At 39.1% G+C, this 26956-nt stretch overlaps 1 protein-coding gene and 1 pseudogene across 3 annotated transcripts in view; both read right to left on the bottom strand.

Moving 5' to 3' along the window:
- NR6A1 (nuclear receptor subfamily 6 group A member 1) overlaps positions 1–26956 on the bottom strand; it is a 209601-nt gene that overhangs the window by 173544 nt on the left and 9101 nt on the right. For both annotated transcript variants that reach the window (XM_081236919.1, XM_081236920.1), the window contains exon 2: positions 5967–6008. In XM_081236919.1, the coding sequence (XP_081093045.1) occupies positions 5967–6008 (42 nt within the window). The remainder of the gene's footprint in view (positions 1–5966; positions 6009–26956) is intronic.
- On the bottom strand, positions 16464–18159 carry LOC308619147 (large ribosomal subunit protein eL6-like; annotated as a pseudogene). Its single transcript has one exon. The product of its transcript is annotated as a large ribosomal subunit protein eL6-like (transcript).

The raw sequence follows: 26956 nt of genomic DNA, 5'->3' as shown, positions 1-26956 counted from the left end.
TTGTGACATATAGTTTGACAACTAGGAATAGACCCATAGGACATGGTACAGAATGTTGGAATTTTGGAATGAACCTATGGGTAACTCTAGCTGAGATATACATTTCTCTTTTATAGCTTGAAGGATCCACAAAAAGTCTCCTTGGGATCCCAAAACACTTGACAGATGAATGCAAAGCCAGAGCAAACTAGTGATGTTAGGCTGTCTTATTCTGAAGCTGTTTTTTCAATTGCCTGTTCATCCCACATCACTCATGGATCTCTCCCTGGTGGGCTTCTATCAGTATGGCAACAGAGGGCAAAGATTAATTTAACTTTCAAATCTCTTCTAAAATGCTCATTTATCCAGGTCTTTGCTCAGTAGGGGAAAATATATACATATGTATATGTATGTATGTATGTATGTATGTATGTATGTATGTATGTATATGTGTGTGTGTGTGTGTGTGTGTGTGTGTGTGTACACACACACACATATATATTAAAAAGTCTGAGTCAGCAAGAATCCCAAGTATGCAGTCTTTTAAAAATTGTAGGGATTTCCCTGGTGGCGCAGTAGCTGAGAATCCGTCTGCCAATGCAGGGGACATGGGTTCAAGCCCTGGTCCAGGAAGATCCCACATACCGAAAAGCAACTAAGCCCATGTGCCACAACTACTGAGCCTGTGCTCTAGAGCCTGTGAGCCACAACTACTGAAGCCCGCAAGGCATAACTACTGAAGCCCATGCCCCTAGAGCCCATGCTCTGCAACAAGAGAAGCCACTGCAATGAGAAGCCCGTGCACTGCAACGAAGAGTAGCCCCTACTCGCTGTAACTAGAGAAAGCCCACACGCAGCAACAAAGACCCAACGCAGCCAAAAAAAATAAATAATTATTTTTTAAAGTATCATAGGATTTATAAATAAATAAATTTAATTAAATGGTAATGGCAGGTCTTTAATTACACAGATTTCTTCCTCAGCATGCTCTCTATAAGACCTTGCTACTGACCAAAGAGAAAGTGCATAATCTGAGTATTTATTTTAAATGAGCAGAGGGTTAACTCCTTTAGTTTCCTAAGAGGTTAAATAAATGGGTTGGCAGATGGTCATTTTGGTTACCTGCTGCTGCTTGGGCGAAGGAGCCCAAAACACCCTAACAGTCAACCAGATGGTAAGAACAGTCTTGGCCAGCCGCACGTGAGCTCCATTCCTTTGAGGGAATTATTTACTTGAAGCAGTAACTTACACCTGCTAACATCTGGAATGATTTATCTTTGTGTCATTAGGCAACACAGGATAGTTTAATTGAATAAAGTGGTTACAACAGCCGTTAGGTACAGAAAGACTGAGAATTTCAACATTATGCTATATAGCCTAGAATAGCATACACTTAATAGTGTTTACCATTTGCCAAGCATTGTTCCAAATGCATATATTACTTTCTTTAATCTCCACAATAGCCTTGTGAAGTAGAAGTACTTTTTTATTGTCCCCATTTAACAGATGAGAATACTAAGGCACAGAGAGGTTAAATAACTTAGCCAAGATTACAGAGCTAGTAAATACTGAAGCCAAGTTGAACTCAAGCAATCTTAAGCCAGAGTCCATGCTCTTAATTCAGAAGAGTTTTGGCTTATTTAAAAAGATAAAGGGCTCACTTGAAATGCAGACAAAAAGTTTATATAAAACTATGTTCACGGGCTTCCCTGGTGGCACAGTGGTTGAGGGTCCGCCTGCCGATGCAGGGGACACAGGTTCGTGCTCCGTTTCGGGAAGATCCCACATGCCGTGGAGCGGCTGGGCCCTTGAGCCATGGCCGCTGAGCCTGCGTGTCTGGAGCCTGTGCTCCGCAACGGGAGAGGCCACAGCAGTCAGAGGCCCGCGTACCGCAAAAACAAACAAACAAAAAACAAACAAAAAAAACAAACTATGTTCACTGTGGCACTATTTATAATGTAGAAAAAACTGCAAACAACCTAAATGCCAACAATAGGTAAATGATTAAATAAACCATGGTAAACTTATTCACTTACAATGAAATATTATCTTGCCATTAAAAATACTTATGAAAGGGCTTCCCTGGTGGCGCAGTGGTTGGGAGTCCGCCTGCCGATGCAGGGGACACGGGTTCGTGCCCCGGTCTGGGAGGATCCCACATGCCACAGAGCGGCTGGGCCCGTGAGCCATGGCCACTGAGCTTGGCGTCCGGGGCCTGTGCTCCGCAATGGGAGGGGCCACAACAGTGGGAGGCCCGCGTACCGCAAAAAAAAAAAAAAAAAAAAAATCTTTATGAAAACTGTTTCATGACTTGGGACAGTGTTCCCAAGGTAATGTTGAGTGGGGGAGCAATAAACAGGATACAAAATTGTAAATATGATTTCTAACCACATAAAAAATAAGCTCATGGGCTTCCCTGGTGGCGCAGTGGTTGAGAGTCCGCCTGCCGATGCAGGGGACACGGGTTCGTGCCTTGGTCCGGGAAGATCCCACATGCCGTGGAGCGGCTGGGCCCATGAGCCATGGCCGCTGAGCCTGCGCGTCTGGAGCCTGTGCTCCACAACGGAAGAGGCCACAACAGTGAGAGGCCCGCACACCGCAAAAAAAAAAAAAAAAAGCTCAGACACAAACTGCAAGGACATATTCTCAAATAAGAAACAATGGTTATTTCCAGGTGGTGGGATTAGGGGTGTTTATAGTTTTCTTTTAGTGTTTTCCACAATGAACACATATTATCCTACCATCAGTTTAAACAAAGGCAATTTTTTTCTTTTAATCAAGCTGCATGAAAATCCTCAAGCAGTTGGTATAAACAGCTAGAAAGCTTCTAATCTGTCTAAACTTCAAGTAGTTACTTTCCTTGGCATAATACCCTTTGAACACCAAACAACATAGTCAGCACATACCAAAAAGAATGCTCATCTTCAAATTTGGAAACTGAATTAAAATACGAATATTTTCAATTTTGGTCAGTGTTTATTCTCTAATTATTTGTAGGATTATTTTACAAGAAGAGAAATGGATTTAACTATTTAGAGGCCAAGAACCCAGGAATGGTTTTGCTGCAACAGAATAAGGGACAAAAATCTGACTAGGGAGGAAGAACAGCTGTTGCTAATCCAACTATTTACCCTTTGACCCTCTATCTGGCCAATAACTGAACAGTATCAATTGTTTTCCTGTATTATGTGCTGTTTACAAGCCCTGAGAGGCATGAATTAATAGTTTAGCCTAGATAGCCGACAGCCTTTATTGGGGAGCCCCTTGTCTGTGGGACAGAAATCAGAGCAAGTAACTGTCCTGAAGTCATAGGTCCCTTTACTGTTCCTGTTTTATAGCCTAATTGGTCCCCAAACATAAATCAATTATTTCTCCTGTTTTAAGCAACAATGACTTCTATTCTCTAACTTCCCTCATATCAAGTCAGTCCTTGTTCTCTTGAGTTTTACAACTACACGGTAAGCACGATGGCTGAGGAAAAAACTCGGGGAGCAGGGCAGACTGGGGTTATTTGGAAACAGAAGCACAGAAAGGTTATGCTGTTTTGAACTTCTCTTGACCTTTGACTGCCCTTGTCCCTTATGCTAATAGGCAGGGTACAGAGATGCTTCTTGTAGAAATGAACTTAGCCTGAACCTGTGCTGTAACATTGGACTCCAGGAAGCCCAGGAATCATAGGAAGGCAGCCAAAGTGTGAGTAGCTGCCCATATTCTAAGCATGCTACCCATATGGTCTATCACAAAAAATGTAGGGGAAAAAAAGGCTATACAAATTTTACAAAGTCAGTCTTTCCTCATCCAGTTCCAACATGTTGTCCCAAACTTGCTGTCTACAACCACTGCCAAGCAAAATGGGAAATCAGCAACAATGGTATTTCCTGGCCCAAAATAAGCAAGTATGAGCAGGCCTTCCTTATCAGGAATTTGGGGGTAAGGGAGACATTGGAGCCTCTAAATTCCAAAGATGCATCACAAAGAAAACCCTATTATTCTCCATCTAATGTGCAGAAGTTGTGAAATATTAACATAGATGTTATTCCTTCCCAATCAGAAGCCATGGAATTTGTAGTATCAACAACCATAACCAACTTTACACAACACATGTGTACAGCCCATTTCAGTCTTGAGGTGTGCTATGACTTGGTAGGACTGAGCATGCTCAATTAAACCCCAAGACTGACTCAGACCAGATGATAAACTTTTGTTTCTTCCCATTCATTATTATAATGTCAGATCTTTATGTATTTCTTCAAAGAGAAAGACCAAAAATACTAACTTCACAAAAATAACATGGGGACTATTGAAAATATTGGCCACATAAGCTAAGTATGATTTTTAAAAGAAAAATGATTTTTTTAAGTAACTCCCATTCTACACTGATATATAAAATTATGATTCAATATCTGTTCATTCTCCTGGAATGGAGAGGTATATAAAGCACAATATCTAGCTAGAGAGTCTATGCAGAAATGTTAAATGAGTTAGAATTACTTGGCCCAGAAAAAACAATAATCCAATAATAATCTTCATAAGAATATCAAGTGCCTTTCCTAGAAGATGGGCACAAGTATTTTCAATTGTTACTAAGTGCAGAAAAAAAGAATAAATTTGGATACTATGTGCTAAATTAGAGGTTTAAAAAAGTGTATTTTGAAATAATTCCAGACAAGGAAATATTTTCCAATAGACTATTAATAAATTAGGGCAGGACATAGATTTATTTATTTGTGTATCCCTGGAGCCTAGAACTGGGCCTGTTGCAGAGAACATTCAATGTTAAACTGAGTTCTCAATTATCTGGCTTGTTTTACGTGTAGTTCTATCTGAAAGATCACAGGGCATGTCAATATCCTTCCTAGTGTTCAAAAATGCCTCTAAGAGAGGACCATGACTCGAGAATTTACCTTTTCCTCCTCCTAAATGACGGCTATTCATTAAGAGAAAGACAGTGAAAATAGTGTGTTCACTCACAGGTAATGGGATGTCAGGTAGGAAGGTGGGGTAAACTGAGCCTATATTACCTACAAAGCTGATTCTGAACTTTATGACTTGTAGAAAGACAAATCTATTTCCCTGGTGTTTGATAAGCATTATGAGACTTATTTTATCTTGCAATTAATAAGTTAGTTGAACAAACATGAATGTTTATACTATTAAGGTGTGTGAGGAAAATATGACAATGTCCACAGCTGATATTAGGATGGTGAGAAGGTGAACTTGATCGGTTACCTCAGCAGCAGAATGGTGACCAATAACCAGCCCCATGACCCTAACAAGTACAAGAACTGAAAAAATAACTAAATCATCTCATGGAGTCTCAATCTAAAGTATCATTCGACCTTTTGGTATTATAGCAAAATAAGGTATGTATACACTGAATATTCTCCGTATCCCGGAATGGTGTATGCCACATTATGAGAGCACTATAAACACAGATGATTATCTATGATCAAGACTTAAATAGTCCTGAAAAGCATCATTTAATTAGACTTTGAAATGGTCATTCTCATACCTTAAACTTAAGAATGTAGTTGAAGATGCTTTAGAAATTAAACTGTGGTATGAAGGTTATCAACTATAAATATCTAAACCTTTACATAATCCTTCTTTGAAAGAAATTATATCAAAATTATGTCAACATTTTAAAAAGTGGTTCTGGGTATATGGTTGTATGTGTGCATAAATGAAAGCACAATTTTTGTTGGTGGTGGTTTCATGGGATGATGGAGAACAAGAAACTAGTATTAAATAGAAATTTTCAGCAAAGAATTTTCTATTAAATGGCTAGACTCTGGCCACCAAATAACATTAGGAGAAGAGAAAGAAAACATAACTAGAAAAGAGAGAATGCCCTCCCCATAATCATAAATTAAAGTGAAATAAAATCTGTCAATAGGTCTATAAATGATATCTTAAGTTATACATTTCAAAGTACACACACATACACTTTTCTTACACATGAACACTGGGGAACATTCAGAACTTACTAGTGCTTGGGTCAAGCTCTGCCAATTCGTCCTGACAAAAACCTAAAGAGAAAACAACGGGAAAAAAAGATTACAATTCATGAATTACTCCAAGGTGCCTCCAAATATGAAAAATCAAGTATCATATAGCGGGAAAAAAAATCCAGACTCAGATGTCAAATCTGGATTTGAATCCTAGCTCTATAACATTTAGCTACTGTACATCCTTCTTTGAGCCTCCATTTCATCATCTTTATATAAAAAAATGGAGATAGTAACAGCACTTATCATGGAGTAGTAATGAGGATTAAGTGGGACACTGATATAAAATGCTTATTTAGCACAGTCCCTGGCACAGAGGAGTTCAATAAACAACAACACAAGTAATTATGAGTAAGCATGCCAAAGTTAGCTGTAAAAAGTTCGTAATAAAATTACAATGTACTTAATACTCGTCATGTTCTACTATGTTATCAATGAATTATTTTCCAAAAGAAAGCAAAATATACAAAATATGAACTTATAAAATATCCAACAGGAAAATTTTACTTAAAATTTTCACAGTTGCTTAAGTATTTTACCTATACACACAAATGGGAGCAATTCTTCCATTAATTAAATATGCCATTCAAGTTGGAATAAATACCTCTCAGAGCACATTTCAGGCCCAAAAAATCTGAGCTAGGGCCTCCCTGGTGGCGCAGTGGTTGAGAGTCCGCCTGCCGATGCAGGGGATACGGGTTCGTGCCCCGGTCTGGGAGGATCCCATATGCCGCGGAGCGGCTGGGCCCGTGAGCCATGGCCGCTGGGCCTGCGCATCCGGAGCCTGTGCTCCGCAACGGGAGAGGCCACAACAGTGAGAGGCCCGCATACCGAAAAAAAAAAAAAAAAAAAAAAAAAAAAAAAATCTGAGCTACATCTTTCTGACTGGTGTGTAACTATCACACTGAAGAGAAAAATCAAGCACAGTGAGTGACAAACACCCAGTAGGTGTTCTATACATAGGTGATGAAAGTTCTATTTTCCTGGAATGACTGCTTACTCTCTCCAGTTTGCCTTCTACTCATTCTCAGAAAAGCTTTTTCTTGCCTCTCTTATCCTTGTCTCATACACAAGGTCAAAGCCCCCTGTTATAATTATCTATAATGCTTTGTGCACTCATCAGCAAGGAATTATTGGCTCAATGTCTGATGCCACTATTAGACTGTTCCACTAACAGTGTTCCACCACCCCAGGGGAAGGGACCTGGCCTGTCTTGTTCACAGCTGTATACCCATTATGTCTCAGGAGCCTAGTACAAAGCAGATGTTCAATAAATATCAACTGTAGTATCTCAATGGTAAATTCAAAAATAATGGAGCAAAACTAGGACTAGAGGGATATAAGAACATTTTCTGTCATCAGAGCCAGGCAACCAGAAGCCAAAAGAGCAACTGAGCGTCGTGTGGAGAAGAAGGATTCAAACAGCAAGTAGACTGTTTAAACACCACTTTTAAAGTCCTTGCAATCCTGGGCATTCACCAAACAAGCCACAGTCCTTCTTGGTAAAGAACTATTCATCATCCTTCAAGACCCAGCTCAAATATGACAACTATGAAACGTGGAAAACAGAAGAGGCCTCTCCTGCATTCACAACTTAAATAACTGCCTCCTCCACTAGACAGTGAGCTCTTCAAGGGTAGGGACAGTGCCATATCCATTTGCAGAGCTGCTTCTACGCCCGAAACAGTTGTCGATACATTAAGTAAGGTGCTCAAATGCAGGGTGAACTAAACAGAAAACACAACCCTGCCTCTAGATCACAGTCTAGGGTAAGGAAGTCACAGGATCAGAAAATCTAGGTCTAGCCTGAAAAGTGTGTGGAATGTCTGAATGAGGAAATGTGATCTGGAAAACCAGAGTTTGGAAGCTGCTAAAGTGGATGAGATGCCTAAAAAGGCTCACCTCAGAGCAACTTTAAACCGTCTCTACCTAAACACATGGGGATCAGAAAAGCTGTGGAGAGATGCCAGGCAATGAGGAAATCACTCATTACACATGGGTCCAATACTGAACATGCTGCCAGAAATGAAACTGAGAATAAGCACTCACTTAACATAAATTGACTCAAAAATAGGACAAAACATGGGAAGGCAGAATAGTATAATGGGCAAGTTATAGTTCAAGCCACTTTGAGTTCAGTCATATGACTTCAGGCAAGTCACTCTCTATTCTGGACCTCAGATTCTGGACATTAAATGAAAAAGCTGTACTAGAAGTCTCAAGAAAAGACAAAGCCTAACACATTTTCTTAAAACAACATTCGGAACTCAAAGTAACTAGATCAAACACAAATAAAGAGAGGGTGACTAAAAAAAAGAAATACTATGAAAAATAGTTAAAGTGGACATCTATTGCTTTTATCTGCCTAGCAACCACTCCCCCCTTCTGGTTAATGGCATTCTGATTTTACTTTGGAGACTTATCCCTTTTACACTTTCAGTTGATATGACCCAAGCAGAATTGACCTTAACCCTGCTATCAACTGGGATTAACAACAGCACTTACCTTATAGGTCTGTTAAAAGGATTAAATGAGATAGTGAATGTAAAGGCTTTACACAGTACTTGACAAAGTCAAAGCACAACATATGTGAGCTACGGCTAACTAACTAACCCCAAGGGTCCATCCAATCTAGTGCTGTATCTGTGGTACCAAAGAAGAGATTATAGGAGGGTTAACTATCGACTCATTCATGACACCATTCTCAAAGACCTGGAATGGAACCCCCTAACATCACCAATGTAGTTTAATTACTTGCTATGATTCTTGAACCTTTTTCTATATTTTGAGCCTATAAATTGCTTGATGCAATAATTCCAGATGTAGTACACTACCCCCCGAGGAAAGAAGAACTCTTTATATTTGCCTTAAAACAAATTCCTCCAGTGGTCACAAAGATCCCTGATTATGGAATTCAGTAACTATGTCTACAGTCCCTCCATCCAGCCCTGAGACCACTGGCTAATAACGTTGTCTCTGGCTTTACAGATCATCACTAATGCAGGAGGCCTGAGGAGATATGGAGAACAATGTTAATCCTACCTCCTGACAAGTCAATGGAATAGCTAGATCAGGCTACCTTCTCAAACAGTCTCACCCAGATTCTCAGCAACCAGATCTAGCTAGCAAAATGATTCCTAGCTGGGCTTCCCTGGTGGCGCAGTGGTTGAGAGTCCGCCTGCCGATGCAGGGGACATGGGTTCGTGCCCCGGTCCGGGAAGATCCCACATGCCGCGGAGCGGCTGGGCCTGTGAGCCATGGCCGCTGAGCCTGCGCGTCCAGAGCCTGTGCTCCGCAACGGGAGAGGCCACAACAGTGAGAAGCCTGCGTACCGCAAAAAAAAAAAAAAATGATTCCTAGCTAGAAGAATCCAAACCACTGCTAGAAATAACCCCAATGTGTGTTCAATTCATTTCAACACAGAGGCAAAGGATATCAGAACTGTTCGGTAAAAAGCAGACTCCTAAGGCACATAAATACACAAATATAACCCCAAAACCTTCTGCCTCACAAAATACAACACATTAAACAGATTAGGAAATGTTCTGAGAAATCCAGAGTCTTTGGCTGGTGATTTAAATTGCTTTAAAAAGGGAGAGACAAGAGACACACATTGGTTCCTAAAATGATAGATATACCACTAAATCAGCATGCTCATAAGCAATTTGAAATTTAGTGCAAAGCTTATATATATTCTGTTACCACGGTTTAACTTAAAAGACAGATGCATAGTGAAAAGGACATGGGTCTGAGTTACAGTTGAATTCAAATCCCATATCTGCCACTATTTTTGTTTAACTACCCTATAGCTACTTCCTGAAATGGGGATAAAAATAACCATCTTGCTCAACTGTTGTGAGATTTGGTGAATATATATAAATAACCTACTTTATGGCAAGAGATCAATAAATGGCTCTCAGTCTAGGAATTTTCTTTAATACAAAGGAAGATCCAGTTGACAAGCTTTTCTCCAATAGGAAAGAATTTGGCAAAAACAAAAAGATCAGTGACTCCTTAATCTGTGATTGGCTACAGTAAAAGATTTTGAAAATATTGATTTTTTTCTTTATTTACTATTTTTGGCTATGAAGTTATACATTTACCACAATAGGATCTTAAAAAAACTTTGAGTATCCAATTTTTTTCCAAATGTGAACAAATAAAAGCTTATGGGTGGGACCTCCCAGGTGGTCCAGGGGTTAAGACTCTGTATTCCAATGCAGGAGGCATGGGTTCTATCCCTGGTCAGGGAGCTAAAATCCCACATGCCTCACAGCCCCAAACACATAAGACAGAAGCAATATTGTAACAAATTTAAAAAAAAAAAAAAAAAAAAAAAAAAAAGCTTATGGGTAATGCCACTTAACAAATTCAAGTCTAAAACACTAGCTAATTGTAATCTATAATGTGTTTTTTACAAAAGCAAGTTAAAGATTACTCTAGGAATGTTTTAATTTCATTCAATTTGACTGTAGGAAGGCAGCATGGTGCAATAGAGACTTGGATCCTGGGCAGGATTCTGCCAATCCACTTTGAAGCCCACAAGGCAAAATTAAGGTGAGGCCCTTAAAGGGCAAAATTCTATAATTTTAATCAAACATCTCATCTTTCGCCAAAACAGAAATCACATATTAACATTAGTTTAAATGTTTTAATTAAATATGAGATATAACATTATTTTACCTAGTCAACTGCAATTCAAGTTTCATGTACTTTAAAATGTGAGATATGAAGTGAAGCAGAGCTTCCAGAAGGAAGTCAGGGATCTAGAAGGATTTTGAAATTATTCTGCCTTATTAGGTTCCCTACTCTGTGATCCCAATTCCCTCTGCTTCCCACACCAAATCACCATCAGGGCTATTGACTGTGAATTCAGGTTTTAGAGAATTTTGTTTTCCATACTCCCTAAGAAAAAAGCTAAAAATCTTTACCCAGGATTTGTACTGATACACAAGGGTCATTCACTGGTACTTTCTGGACCAACAGCTCTGGTCATCTGTGTCAGTTTCCCATCTGCTTTCTGCCCCTGATCATGATTAGGTTCCCAATGAAACTCTGTGTCATTCTTTCAGTCAGATCTGGTCTCAGCCCTAACTATCTCCAGCTTCAAGGTTGAGGCACATCCCAGTATCCCAGGAAAGGTTGCTCAGTAAATGTTGAGGAACTACTTCTTTCTCCAAAAAGCAATGGTACTAGGGCTTCCCTGGTGGTGCAGTGGTTGAGAATCCGTCTGCCGATGCAGGGGGACACAGGTTCGTGCCCCGGTCCGGGAAGATCCCACATGCCGCGGAGCCGCTGGGCCCGTGAGCCATGGCCGCTGAGCCTGTGCGTCCGGAGCCTGTGCTCTGCAACGGGACAGGCCACAGCAGTGAGAGGCCCACGTACCGCAAAAAAAAAAAAAAAAAAAGCAATGGTACTAAACCACATGCTACCACAATGAAGTTCTTGCCAAAATATCAAGTTCTAAAAGAAAATAACAGTTTCAGTATTCTCTGCTTTCGAAGTCTAGACCAACAATGTCCAATTGAAATTCCTACAATGATGGAAATGTTCTCTCTCTTCATTATCCAAAACGATAGCCACTAGCCACATGTGGCTATTAAGCACTTAGAATGTGACTAGAGTGACTGAGCAACTGAATTTTTAACTTAATTTTATTTTGATTAATTAAAGTAGCCACATAAGGCCAGTGGCTATTATAATGGAAAACATAAGACTAGAAAAAAAGCCTTCCCTCTTCTAAATGTATTATGCCACCTTTTGGACTCTGTTGCAGCTTTAAAGTAAATGAAATATGGAAATGCTTACGCTAGTGTTATTTACTAACCAATTCATAAGTTTATCAGTTGTTATCAGAAAGTAATTCCATCAGCCTAGCAAATATAGTCACTTACTTCCTCAAATATTATTAAGTACCTGCCCACACTGTAGCAGCTCCTAGGCCTGGAAGATACAGGTATCAGTAAGAATGACCCTACTGTCAGAGAATGAATAGTCCAGAGGGGTACAGAATAAAAATTAACTATAGAGCACAACAATATGAATGTACTTAATGCCACTGAACTGTACACTTAAAATGGTTAAAATGGTAAATTTTATGTTATATATATTTTACTACAATAAGAAAAGATTAAAGCCAAATGAAATAAAGATAGTGAAGGAATTTCCCTGGTGGTCCAGTGGTTAGGACTCCACGCTTCCACTGCAGGGGGCACAGGTTCAATACCTGGTTGGGGAACTAAGATCCCACATGCCGTGAGGTGCGGCCAAAAAAAAAAAAAAAAAAGAAAGATAGTGAAATAGATAACATTAAAAAAATTAATGGTAGGGAGTGAATGATGGACAGAGTAGGACAGATGGACAAGGTGAAACTGGGAAGCACTGCAGAGTAGTAAGAGCATATATTTTGCTATCAGAATAGGTTTGAGTCCTGGCACCATCACTTACTACTGTGTTAACTTAGGAAGTAACTTCACCTATCTGAGCCAATTTCCTCATCTGTAGATTGTTGTGAGGATTCAATGAAATGATACACTTAGGGCAGTGGAAAGCGCTTCTGAGCCGCTATCAATATTAGTGAGAACAGAGCAGCAACCATGGGGCCAGGGGCAAGTGCAAGGGATAAGCATTCACCAGACAAACAGGGCTATTTGAGAAACATATGCAGAGGAAGCCACATGTAAAAGGCATGAACAGAGAAAGTGAACAGTGTTACCTGGTAACGTGATTTGACTGGAGCCCCAGCCAGGGCCATATCATAAAGGGTTTTAACTGCCATACACGGGGAGTTTTTGGCTTTTACTCTATAGGCAACAGTCACTGAGGAAAGGAAATACATGGATACACCTAGGAAGTGTGTCAATACCAGCCCAACTCTGACTAACTTCAATATAGTGGTTCTAAAATTTCAACCAGGTAACTAAAAGCATAAGGGTTAAAGGGATGGGAGGAAAGCTCTCTGAGAGGGTAGCCAAGATACACATGGCAAACCATCCACAGCTCCTGAAATTCTAGGAACTCTTCCCATTTTTCAGGGCCCCTCCCAACTCCATCTCCTATACTGCTTTTGGTACAAAGAATGGCTTAGGTAGCAGCTGAAAAGGAATGTAGTCTTTTTTTTTTTTTTGGTAACAAACATTAGCTAGCCAAACCGTGGCCTGCCTTACAGTCCAGTTTGCAGACTACAGTTTAGCCACAGACCCAAGCAAATACAGAAACACTTTTCTTTAGATTGGCTGAGCATTAAATTCACATCTGCCTCTTTCCTTTCTATCCAGTGAGGGGGATGCCACTTGCGCCAGTAGCTTTTGTTTCTCACAGGCAACCTGATAAACTATACTTCAGGAATAACAGAAAATGCTTTTGAATACAGAGACAGCACCACAAGTCCGCACAGCAAAAGCTGGCTGGCAGAACTTCAAGTCATATTTCCCTTTCTCCACCTACAAATGTCAAGGTCACATTTAAAAAACTGCAACAAAAACAAAGCCCTTTCCCTAATGTCATTTTTTTTAACATGAAGTCTTAGGGGCAGAAAAAAAGAGTGGGGGGAGGAGAAGCCAAGGATTCTCAATTATATAACCTATTGTGCCCACATATTTGCTCAGCTTAAATGCTGCTTACAAGAAGTGTCTACATTTCTATGGAAACATTAATAAGTTCCATCTGATCAACCTACATCACCTTTCATACAGTTTTTCAGCCTTCTAGCTTTGTAACCGCAGCCTTGAAACCATACTGAAGGCAGAAAAGCCAGCTCAAGATTATGACATTTTGATTTTAAGATATTGTAAAAAATAAAAGCAGTACAAAGCTTCAAGGCTGTGGCTAGAGAATCAGAAGGTGAAAACAGTTTAGGAAGGCAATTCGGTCTGATGAGTCAGAGGTCATTAGTGTTTCTATGGAAATATAGTACAGGCATTTCTCAGAAAACTGCATGTACTGATGAGCCTCTGACATTTTTCATTTACAATTCCTGGATCTCTGTAGTAACAAAAGAGATTGTTGATAATTCTCCATTCAGCTTGGAGGTTAAAGAAATTTCAAAATGCACACATACAATAAAGTGTATAAAATAATCTCTCAGCTGCCATTTATTGAATCTTTACTATAGGCCTGGCATTGGCGTGATGCTTTACACGAATTCTTCCTTCCTCCATCTTATAGGTTTAAACAGATTATTGTATTCTGTTACATGGAAAGAGCCACAAAAGTCAAAACAAGAGAACTTCTATTCAGAGCAGCTGGGCTAATAAAACCCCACCTTTGCAAGGTACATGCTTTTCAACAGCTAGATGGGAACTTGACGTTATTTCAAAAAACAAACCCTGACATTCCCACAAAAGCAGGGCTTCAGAGCCCAAGAAAAAAACACTACACCTTAGATGAGTCCATTATAAACCTCCTCTTGAATAATCCAAGATAATCAGAAGCAGCTAGAGTAACTTCACTAACCAGATCAAACCAAAGTATAAAACTTTACATGAATGAATGAATGCAATACTGTAATTAAACAAGAACTAGGTTCTTTTGGAAAAATATATGTTACTCCCAGCAGGAGCAGGGAGAGTGAAGGAGATTTTTTTTTTGCTCATTGTCATTTCAAAGACTAACTGAAGAAGAGTCTTACAGACAAAGGAGTTTGTTTGACCATGGTCACAGAGCTTTCGAGGTCATTTCAGAACCATCTGTTGAGGATTTTTTTTTTCTCCATTCTACTTTTCTGATTGAAAATATATTGTTTTTATAAACAGAAACATGCACATTTTAAAAATCCTAAGAACAATGAAAAATATTTTTAAAAAGAATGTATATATATATATAACTGAATCACTTTGTTGTACAGCAGTAATTAACACAACATTGTAAATCAACTTTACTTCAATAAAAAAGAAAAAGCCTAAGAACAAAATGATTCGCCTTAACTCTCTAAAATTGACCAGTTCAACTGAAGGAAAAAAAAAAAAAACCTCCCAGACGTTCTCTAAGTGACTTTTAAATTACTTCTTATTAGAAACATAATTCTGGGCACTCATCTTTCTGACACACTAGTTAACCATTAATGCTAAAGCTCAGTGCCATCTCTCATGTCTCAGCTTCAGAAATCCATTGTGTGGCAACAAAAAGATACATCTTTAAACTTCCACTCCAGAATCTTTCAAATATGAAGCAAAGCTAGTTGCTAGTTAATCAATCTATGAAATAACCCCAAAAGAATTTTTTTAAACTATTCGAACTGGAGTCAAGATAGAAGAGCAAAAACCAACATATGTTTATAGCACCACATAAATGCAAAAGACACTCCACAAACAGGAGTAAGGGTGAAAAACTCCTGCTGCTTCTTATATGCTACACTTTCCTACGTTCTAAAATTAAACTCAATAAATATTTACCTAGCATTTTCAATATAGGGCACTATGGTAAGTTAAAAGGGATACAAAGATGAATAAAGCTGGCTACCCCTAGATTCTTACAATTCCTCTCCCCACTGGTAACCACTAGTTTGTTCTCTATATCTGTGAGTCTGCTTCTTTGTTATATTCACTAGTTTGTTCTATTTTTTTAGATTCCACATATAAGTGATATCATACAACACTTTGTATTTGTCTTCCTCTGTCTGACTTATTTCAATTAGCATAATAACCTCCAAGTCCATCCATGCTGCTGCAAACAGCAGAATTTCATTCTTTCTAACGGCTGAGTAGTATTCCATTGTATGTATATTACCACATCATCTTTATCCATTCATCTGTTGACAGAAACTTAGGTCACTTCCATATCTTGGCAATTGTAAATAATGCTGCCATGAACATTGGGGTGTATGTATATTTTCGAATTATTCTTTCTGGTTTTTTTGGATATATAGCCAGGAGTCGAACTGCTGGGTCACATGGTAGTTCTATTTTTAGTTTTTTGAGAAACCTCCATACTGTTTTCCACAGTGGCTACACCAGTTTACACTCCCACCAATAGGGTACAAAGGTACCCTTTTCTCCACATCCTCACCAACATTTGTTATTTGTGTTCTTTTTGATGACAGCCATCCTGACAGGTGTGAGATGATGCTTCATTGTAGTTTTGATTTGCATTTCCCTGATGATTAGCGATGTTGAGCATCTTCTCATGTGCCTGTTGGCTGGCTCCCCATTTTCAACATGTTTAGCAAGGCATAGAAGGCCTTAAATCATAGAAATAGGGAATCCCCTGGCAGTCCAGTGGTTAAGACTCTGAGCTTTCACTGCCGAGGGCCCGGGTCTGATCCCTGGTCGGGGAACTGAGATCCCACGGGCCACGTGGCACCGCCAAAAAAAAAAAAAAAAAAACATAGAAATAAGCAAGTCCAACATTTAAAAAGCTACTTTTTAGAACCTTCTTTTCCTTGACTCATCATGAAGTTTGGAAAGGGTAAAACATCAATTCCTACTTCCAAACTCTTAACTCTTTATACAGAGATAAAAACGTCTATACCAACTCTGATGTTAAAGCAATTTCCTAATGTTAAGAAATCAATAAAGTGATACACTAGGGAGGCAAGACACCTGAACACTAGCCTTACTCTGGTACTAATAAGCCATTTGTGTGATGCTAAGGGATCTACTCCCTCTGTGCTCCATTTTCTCTTCAGTAAAAGGAGAAAGTCTGGCCAATTTTCTTAGTATTTTTTCAGCTCTAAAGTCTACGAATTTTTCATAAGTTGGCAGTTGTGTATACTAGGGGATACAGAGGATATAACGTTAACACTTGAGGAACCCTTAAGAGGTTGCCAAGATTCTTAGATTTTTTTTTTTAACTGGAAGAAACCTTATAATCCTCCCTAATCTCCCCAATCTCTTCCATCCCACTCTAGCCCCCATTTTACAGAAGGGAGAAATTATGTAAAGGGGGTAACATCTGTAATATCTCTCTGATTTAAACAATAATCATGGTCCTAAAGGCTTTGGCATTTTTCCAATCTAAAAATGGCAACAATAATAGTACGTACATGTCACAGGGCTGCAGAGAGGATTAAAAGAAATGAAAAAAAATTTAAAGCACTCAAGGGAGTACCTGGTGCATAGTACATGTTTAGTAAAAGTTAGCCTTTTTTTTTTTTTTTTTTAGATGGACCAGTTATTCAATTAGGTTCTTTGTAAGAAGTTTAGAACACTATTTTGTAAGGATAAATTCCATTTGTAAGAGTGGAGGTAGCCCTGGAGCTGAGGAACAGCTTTGATTCTTCATAGAATTTGTGAGTCCACAGCTTTCTGATCAACCTTGTGCTGCTCTGTAATCTCATATTTCTCTCTCTGTGGGTCGAAGATCTCACCTTCCTGGTGCTTGGACTTACACAGCTTCTTCTTCTTGAAGTAAGCATCAGTGAGATGTTCTAGGATTTTTCATACCACTGATATCAATTTTGATAGAGGTGGCAATGACAAATTTCTGGTGTGCTCTGCGGAGAACTCGATTGAGGGACAGAGGCCCAGTCACAAGTAGCAAGCCACTGCTCAGATGCTGCAGACAGATGACCCTCTTGCCTCCGTGACACCCAGTGAGGCAGATCAGAATGGTCCCAGGACGCAGTTTTCTCACGTGCTTACTGATGGGTTTTTTGCCATGACTTAACAGCTTTCCAGGCACATTTTCAGTACGATAATACCTAGGCATTTTGCGAAGTTAACCACTCGGGTACCACCATTCTTGTCACAACCAACTGGTTTTGTGACAGTAGCAAGGACCATCACCTTCTTTTTCTTTTCAACCTTGGATTTAGCTGCTGAATACTTCATCTTGTACAAGGCCTTTCTGGAATACATAACCAATCAGGAATACTGGCCAATTCCTCTGACCAAGACAGGGTTTCAGCTGCAGTGGGGCTTCCCCTTCTTAACCTTTTTAACCTTGCCACCAGCATCAGCCTTTTTTTTTTTCTTTTAATTTTTATCGGAGTATGGTTGCTTTACAATGTTGTGTTAGCCTCCACTATACAACAAAATGAAACAGCCATACACACACAGATATCCCCTCCCTTTTGGACTTCCCTCCCATTTAGGTTACCACAGTGCATTAGGTAGAGTTCCCTGAGCTATACAGTATGTTCCCATCAGTTGTCTAATTTATACATAGTATCAACAATGTATATGTGTCAATCCCAGTCTCCCAATTCCTCCCACCCCACCCCTTTCCCCCTTGGTATCCATACATTTGTTCTCTACACATCAGCCTTCTTGGCTTCACATTTTTTTCTCTTTAGTATCTGGCTTCTCAGCTTTTTCACTGCCATCTTGTAAGATGGGAAAATGGAGTTAGCCATTATTATCATAGTTGGGAAAGTCATTCTGATCTTCACCCTCCAAGCCACAAATATAAGTATACTTGTGAAACAGACTTCTTGATTAAAAAACATAAACCACTTTGCAGCAGCTCTAGGGAAACTGTTCCACTCTGTGCACACACAGAGAATAGGACCTTTTATTAAGTCATCACTCAGTGCTATTATTGAGATGTTGGCTTCTTGATGAAGCTACAGCATTCATGTGAAAACTGACCTCTGGGTCAACCATTCAGATCTCAGATCACCAGACCAATGAAATAAATGACTGGGGCATGTTTAAGAGCTACAGATACTAGTCTACCCTGCCCAACTAAAATCATACTCTACTTGTATAATACGTGCATCCTTTTAATTTTTGATACCTGTTATAAGGTCTGTCAGCTTAGGGGTAAAGTTCATCTTCTAACATTATCATGCATTAGCATTAGCACAAACATAATGTAGCATTCTTACTTCCGAATATGTATCTCAAAACTAAGTGAAATACCAAAAATGTCAGGCTTCCTGAGTGGGGAGCCATTACTTGGTATACAGCACTTCTGATCTGACTTTAGCAATCCTGTTTCTGCATATGCTTCACATTCCTGAATAAGTCAAAGTGACCATATTTTTAGAATATTAGCTAATGATGTCAAGGTGAGAAGAGTGTACTCATAAGGTCAACAAGGCAGACTGAAATACAAGCTGACCTGGAAATTGAAGTTGTGTAGACATACTGGTTGCTTACAGTCACTACCATGTTACAGTCTTCGTGTTTTCAGTTCACAATATTCATTTTTTAACTTGTTCCACATAGTATTAAGTAGCCTAATGTTATTTTGCTTTATTTCCTAAAAGCCATTAAGTATTACAATTCCTTCCCATTCCACACAGAGATCTACTTCTGTGTTAAATGCCCAGGGCCAGCATTGCCTCCTTGTTTGCAAGGACATGTCCTAAATCCCACGACAGCATCCTTCTCTAACACCACTAATTGGTTTTGGACTTCATTCTTTTCTTTGGAAACACAAAAAGGTATCTTTTAAAAAAAATGGTCAGGGACTTCCCTGGTGGCGCAGGGGTTAAGAATCCACCTGCCAGTGCAGGGGACACGGGTTCGAGCCCTGGTCCAGGAAGATCCCACATGCCGTGAAGCAACTAAGCCCGTGCGCCACAACTACTGAGCCTGCGCTCTAGCGCCCATGAGCTACAACTACTGAGTCGGCGCGCCTAGAACCTGCGCTCCACAACAAGAGAAGCCACTGCAATGAGAAGCACGTGCACCGGCAACAAAGAGTAGACCCCGCTCGACACAACTAGAGAAAGTCCACATGCAGCAATGAAGACCCAATGCAACCAAAAATAAATAAGTAAATAAAAATAAAATAAAATAAAATAAAATTTTAAATGGCCAATTAAAAAAAAAAGTTAAGAATTTAAACAAGCAATTTTCAAGGGGCACAACTGTCCCCGTGCCTAAAAATGGAGGCGGCATTAACTCTGAAGTTTGGTTTTAATTTTTGCATCTGCCATTAAAGCAATGTCTTCTAAATACTAGACTCCTTAAGGTACAAATGGCCCTTAGGATCCTCCTCTATCAGAATATGGTGCTGAAATTCCAAGAGTGTGAGGCCTAGAGTCAAACAGCCTATATTTGAATCCCATCTCTCCCATTTACCAGGCCAAGTCACATAACTGCTCCCAGTTTTCTCATCTGCAAAATGACAGTAATAATGTAACTCTCCTTGTAAGACTGCTGAACATAATTAGTACACGGTAAGCACACAATAAATTTCAATTTAAGAAAAAAGACAAACGCTTAACTACAAGATTTTCAGAGAAAGATAATGATCACAAACTAAGTATTAATTATACTAATTTTGCACATGAATAGGGTTGCTAAATCACAATTCAGCTAAGAAATTGGTTTGGGACAAAATTTTTTCCTTTCAACCGGAAGAACACAAATACTTCATGCTCTAATCAAGAGAGACATTAAGTTTTTGTTTATGATTTAGAATTTAAAGTGGTAAAATTCTAGATAGAGCATATGAGCTAGACAATAAAATTTCAAACCCTTGTTCTAAAGTCTCCATTACTTCATACCAGGGCATGCTGACAAATCTTACCCTGGGATAAACTCTGGGTTGAAACCCTGGGTTCAAAGTGTCAAAGAACAGTGAATCATATATTTTAGCTTATGCCAAGTGTTAGAAAAATTTTATTAAAGTATCAATTATACCAAGTTTGGCCTTCCATACACTACACCAGTCTGGCCTCTGGGATTAGAAACCTATTAGGAATAGGTTTCACAAGATGATTTATCAAGAATCCACAGTAAATGTTCAAAGGTATAATCTAGCACAGACAAAGTACAACACAGTAGACAGGAAAATCAATTCATGGGGACTTCCTTGGTAGCGCAGTGGTTAAGAATCTGCCTGCCAATGCAGGGGACACAGGTTCAAGCCCTGGTCCGGGAAGGTCCCACATGCCACGGAGCAGCTAAGTCCGTGCACCAGAACTACTGAGCCTGCGCTCTAGAGCCCGCGAGCCACAACTACTGAGCCCTCATGCCACGACTACTGAGGCCCGCATGCCTAGAGCCCATGCTCTGCAACAGGAGAAGCCACTGCAATGAGAAGCACGTGCACCGCAAGGAAGAGTAGCCCCCACTCACCACAACTAGAGAAAGCCCGCGCGCAGCAACGAAGACCTAGTGCAGCCAAAAATAAATTAAATAAATAAATTTATTTTTTAAAAAAAGATTTCTGCCAAATTAAGATCGACAGTTAGCACAGCAGCATTTTCAAGAATGTTCAATTTGTCTCTATCCCAGCTCTCTGCTGCTCCTGCAGCTGGAAAGAGCCAGGGCAGAGAGGGGACCTCTGCTGGTGGAAAGATACAGTCTGCTCTGGGCTGCAGGTAATGGGGGAAGAGATGGGGTACAGGAAAAGGGAGAGAAGAAAAGGGCAAAAAATGACAGGGTAGCAATTTAGAAGAAGGAAACTGACAACAAATACTGTAAGTTCTACAAATTAGATTCAGCAAATTGATTTTTGTTGAATTGAATATTGGGTAAAGTGGATATTTGGCAAACTAGTTTCAATGACTTGGATTTCGGTGAACTAGCTTGCTTACCCATGAAGTAAGTATATTAACGTTACTTACAGATAAGGAAATTGAGAAATGTTAAATAACCTTCATACAGTAACACAGCTACACTCCAGGTTCTTCACACACTACATCAATTCATTCTCCAGTAACTTGTGTGGTGATTCTACATCCTTTCAGCACCACTACCCTCCAAAAAAATCAAAAAAGTAGGAGACAGGCTTTAAACCCAGGTCCAACTAGAGCTCATGCCCTAACACACCTAGTTAATCACTACATCATAATAATAGTTCTCTGAAATAAGTTTAAATTGCCACCCATACCAATGCAGTTTGTCTACCATACTACAATAACTATTTATTCTACCCTCTTCTGCTAAAATTTTTATCTGCTGTTCAGAGGTTGGGTGGCACTGCTGCTGCCAGACTAAACTAGAATACTTTCAAGGCAGAAGTCAAGATTGTAGAGACATTATTACTTTATTTAGGCTGGACAATCTTATTACTCATATAATTTTAGATCAAATTTTGCACAACTGAAATTGCTTGAGAACCCGTACTACCATCTTTAGGGATCCCACACTGACAATCCCTGATGTGTGTGTACATATACACAAATACACACATACACACACGCACACACACACAGGTATACAATTTTATGATCAATTATTTTGGTCAAAGTGTAGGCTAGCCTCATTAAGTAAATGTAAAAACTAAAATAATCCTAAAGTCTACACAATCTATATAAGACATTAGTGCTTGCTCAAACTGTTTGCCTTACTACTGGGGTCTTCAGGGATTTATCACATTTATGATGCTAGGAGAAATGTCTTATCTCACCTACTGACACGTAAAACTTGACTTTTCTTGTAGCAACATGTTCAACTTTCCTCCTACCAATAAGATAGTAGTTCAAGGCTCTCTAAACAACTGAAAATATATTTTGCTCTTTTTGGTAAGCAGAAAAATTCTCTACTCATAGATCTTACGATACAGCCCAAATATAAAGCATTTTTGCCTCAGCATAATCAGGAACTTTTACTAACCAAGTTCCCACTCCTGTAAAATATTTTAAGAATGAATTAAACTGTTACTTTTAAAAAGCATTAAACATTTATTCTGATTTTGAACACTGGGTTCAAAGATCTCTTTATGTTAAGATGGGGAAAAGAAAGATCTTTTAAGCAAACTGACACTTTGAAAAGCATCACCCTACCTTAAACCTCTTCAAATACATATTTCAAATGCTCAACGAAGAAATGACAAAGCTAATTTTTTTTTGTCCATTCCAGGCTTCTCTTCTGCACTTTAAAAGTGCCTCTTATTATTTCTGATCATCATCATACACCCAAGGCTACCCTTAATGTTTTAGCAAATAGAATATGATTCTTCCTAATCTCTTGTGAAAACAACAAGAACTATAAATTTAACTCAAGACAGCGTTTGTCCTTCAGTTAGATTCAAGGTCATCTCAAGGCTTTTAATTACTAACCAGGATTTGAGGAGGTCTGCAATTGGTATAGTCGAGGGAAAGAGCAGCTGGCTTATTCACTTTCTTATTAAAGAGCCTTATAAAAACTGTGTCTTGGCAAATTGCAAACTCTCTTACCACCAGTGGTGAACACAAAGAAGCAGAGCAAATGATCTTCAAACATTTGTGTTTACTCTCAATCAACCTCAACTTTTAAAATTACTAGAAGACTCTTAAATCTGAATTTCAGCAAGTATGATTTATGATTTAATTCAAAATTTGTAGATAGCCAGATTCTGAAAATATTTGTTTCCATTCTGAAACCAGCCCTGTTAAAAATTATGAATGCCCTTCAAATTAGCATAAAATGTATTTAGGTTTTTCACTATCAAACCCTGTGCAGGGTCAGTGTTTCAGCCACTGAGGAAGCCATGCAGATTATGCAGATATCTAAAGGAATGTAAGTTTAACTTCTCTCTCCATGTACTTAATTTCCAATCAAATTCAGTTTTAAGTTTCAGGACATATTCAAGACTTTGAGGAAGTTGATATAGTTGTATTTGAAGACAGAAAGACACCCCCCACACACACAATCCATCCTCCTGAAATTTTTAGAGGCAACCATAGAAGGCTCCAGAATGTCTTTGTGACCCATTCACCCATGATCTATAAGAGAAAGAAGACAGCCTCAGAAGGGTCCTTAAGCACTGCTCTGACCAGGCTGGAGATACTGGGGTGGGGGGTAGAAGGCAATGTGCATGGGGGGCCTGGTGCCAGAAATCTAAAAGATTCAGGGGACAAAAGGCATTGGGAACGACTTCACGTATCCCTCCATAACATGAGAACAGAGGAAATAGCCTAGCAGTGTCTCAATTCTATCTCAAGCATGAGGCATTTATTAAAAAAATAGTAATAAGTCCTAGATGTTAGTATACAAGGCATCTTAGTGTAAATTAAATTGGTTGTTGGCGATGGTACACTGAGGTAGATACATACTTCTAAAAATTTATCCCCCCAAAAATAAGCCAAAATAAAAGAAAGCACAAGATAGTCTGAGCAGTATTGTTATACCAGTGAGAAACTAAAAACTATCTTAATGTCCAACAGTGAAAAACAATGGGCTGTCATATAGCTAATAAAAGTTTTAAATAAGTTAATGTTGAATCAGTAAAGTTTATAACATGAGAAAAAGGCTTAAAATTAAACAAAAAGCATAAAACATAACGGTATATACTGTATAATCACAACAATACACAAAAAAACTAGGATTTGAAGAAAGTCTAGAAGAAAACATAAGAAAATGCCAACAAAAGTTGCTTGGAGACAAGATTATAGGTAATTTTCCCTTCAGTTTCCGTATTTTCTACAGTGATTACACATTTCTAATTTTAAAATCATTAGATTCCTAAACAGCTCACACCTAAGGAACCTAAGGGCCACAGGCAATTCAAGCACAGAACTCAGAGATCACACCATTTAAAATCTAAATACAAGATACAGCTAAATCCCTCCTGCTTGTATGCAAGCACTTCCAACTGTGTTGCCCAGGAAGCGTCCCTTAAACAACGCTCTAAACTTGCTTTCCAAACACGGCATTGGAAACACTGGGTATCCTTCAGCCAGGAGCCCTATCTATGCTCCTGAAACTAGCTTTGGAGAATAAATTTACAGTATTTCACACACTTCATATTACCCATAGATGCTCGGTAATTGTTTTTTTATTAATGGGCACACTATATGAAAAGCAAACTTACTTTGAAATATTTTTAAAAGGCTCACGGCAGATAGTGCATTTTATCTTCAAATGTTAAATGCATTTTTTCATCACAGTAGTACTTTCAGTAACTGCTCGTCAGCAGTTAGCTCTGAATTCCAGCCAGCCCAACTATCTTTCAGATTTAATCTGTCAGCAAGTAAGGGAATATTTTTTTGTGGGAAAGCAATTGTAATTTCCCACATTAGGTGATTGATTAAGTTCTCTCCCCTAAAAGGCTGATTGGTTTCCTGGTGCCAGTAAAATGATTGATGAATATTTCAACTGCAGCTCCCTTGCTAACCCCCCTCCACCCCTCCCCCATACACTGCCGCCCCTTTCCTGCTGGGTTCCCTTTTTCCAGACCAACAGCATTTAAGGAGGTTTTGCAATTTTCCTTAATGAATCCAAGTTCTCAAACTCAGAGCATTTGATCTTAAGAGGATAGGACTCTTCTCAATGATGAATGAGTTTTGCAGATAAAAATTCCTTTACAAGGAATGAGAGAAAACTCTGAAATGAACTATGGGTTTAACTCAATGAATGAAAATGTACTTACAAAAGAAAAGTGTGGCATTGAGGGGGCGGGGTTATAAATGAGAAGAAAAGTGATCATGTTAAAAAGAAAAAAACACAAATGAAAACTCTACATTGAATTTCGAGTTTACATTACAAATTATCATAATGTCATAACTGCAACATTTTAACTGCAAACTGCAAACATTTCTATGCGGCAGACCCAGAGAACAGAATTTACATGTAAATTATGTGATCCTACAGACTTTAAAGCAGCCAGGTATTCTAAAATTTAAACAGGGAAACAAGGTATGGTAAGCATTAAGGAATGTAAATATTCTTTGAGGGATTATTGAACAGTATCTGAAATCAAAATCATCCCAATGAATCTGGGCTGTGAGTACCATAGTTATTTGCTTTAGGCAGGGCTTTCCTAAATTGCAACTTCCTGTTTTACCCAATTCATTTCATCATAAAGCTGGAAAATTCCTTCAGGGATTACTTAATTTAGCTCCTTCATTTTATACGTGGGCCCATAGAGACATGCCTTTATAAGAGAGCTAGAATGAGAACCCAGGCAAAACCTAGGCGCATCAACTATTTCCTGAGCCTCATACCTCCTCAAATAATGTGGTTGGCCTCCTCTCGCAAGTCCTTTCCTGCTCAAACTACATTGCTACCATAATCTATTAACCCCCACTGCCACATCAGTCTCACCATCTCCTTGCTAGGAAATCACTATCTATATTTTACAAGCTTTAGACAACTGGTTCTTATATTTCCATTTTCAAAGGGTCACACCAACCTTAGACTGCTCCTCCTCTTTTTCATATAGCCAGCTTTTGTGTGGCAGAAATAAAAAAGGTATAGGGAACAAAGCCCATCTTTTTCCTAAACCACATTCCCCAACATAGTCAAGCAAACAGCCAGGGGTTTATTGGCCATCGCATCTTAATCTGGTGTATCTGGTCACTTTAGGTATAATGAGAGCTACATTTCCAAACAGAAATGTAGCTATATTCTGGTTCCAGGAGGGCCTGTCAAACCTTGGATTTAGCTTCAACACATGGCTTGACTTACATACTGGCCCCAATTTTCTGAAGTGACTGAAAAGCACATTCCCTTCCCTTATATTTTGCAGACTTTCTCTGACTACCAGCAAAGAACTCAGACTCAAAGGGCTCTGATTAAAGCAAAAGACTAAAGATTCCTGACCTGACCGCTTTCATTCGTCCATTCATTCAACATTCATGAAACACCAATTCCTTGTGTTTTTAGTGCTGACGCTACAGATACAAGATTTGGTATCCCTGCCTTGAATGGCTCAAAACCCCTTCTTTCCTTAGCACTCAATGATTATCTCTGATTCTGCAAAATTATTTTCTGCTCAGTTGTTTTCTGGTTGGTTTATTAAAGCTAACATGAGAGAAAGAAAAAAATCACTTGCAACTCTAAGGGTGGATCTCTGTGACTCTCTAATCTATCGGGAGTTGAGTTCTGGGCCTCTTCAACAACTATAAATGGCCTGGATTCACAAGTGTCTGCTTTGAGGCAGACACTATGCTTGGCACTCTACAGACTTTGTCACGAGTCCTAATAACCCTACCCTCAATTTCAGAAACATTACAGTATGTGGGGAGAAGGAGTGGAAGGAGAGGTTAAACCTAAGAAACAAATGATTAATGGTGTTACTAACTGTAAAATCTAGGGCTTAACCTCTGTGGGCTTCAGTTTTCACATCTGTAAAATGGAGATGATAATAGAACACCTACCTCATAGGGTTATGAGAATAAAGTGAGTTGATATATGTAAGGTGCTAAG

The sequence above is a fragment of the Mesoplodon bidens genome (assembly GCF_964165515.1).
Source record: "Mesoplodon bidens genome assembly, chromosome: 6".
Classification (NCBI taxonomy): Eukaryota; Metazoa; Chordata; class Mammalia; order Artiodactyla; family Ziphiidae; genus Mesoplodon; species Mesoplodon bidens.
The sequence above is the reverse complement of the archived record's forward strand: the minus strand, read 5'-3'. Positions and strand labels throughout refer to the sequence as shown.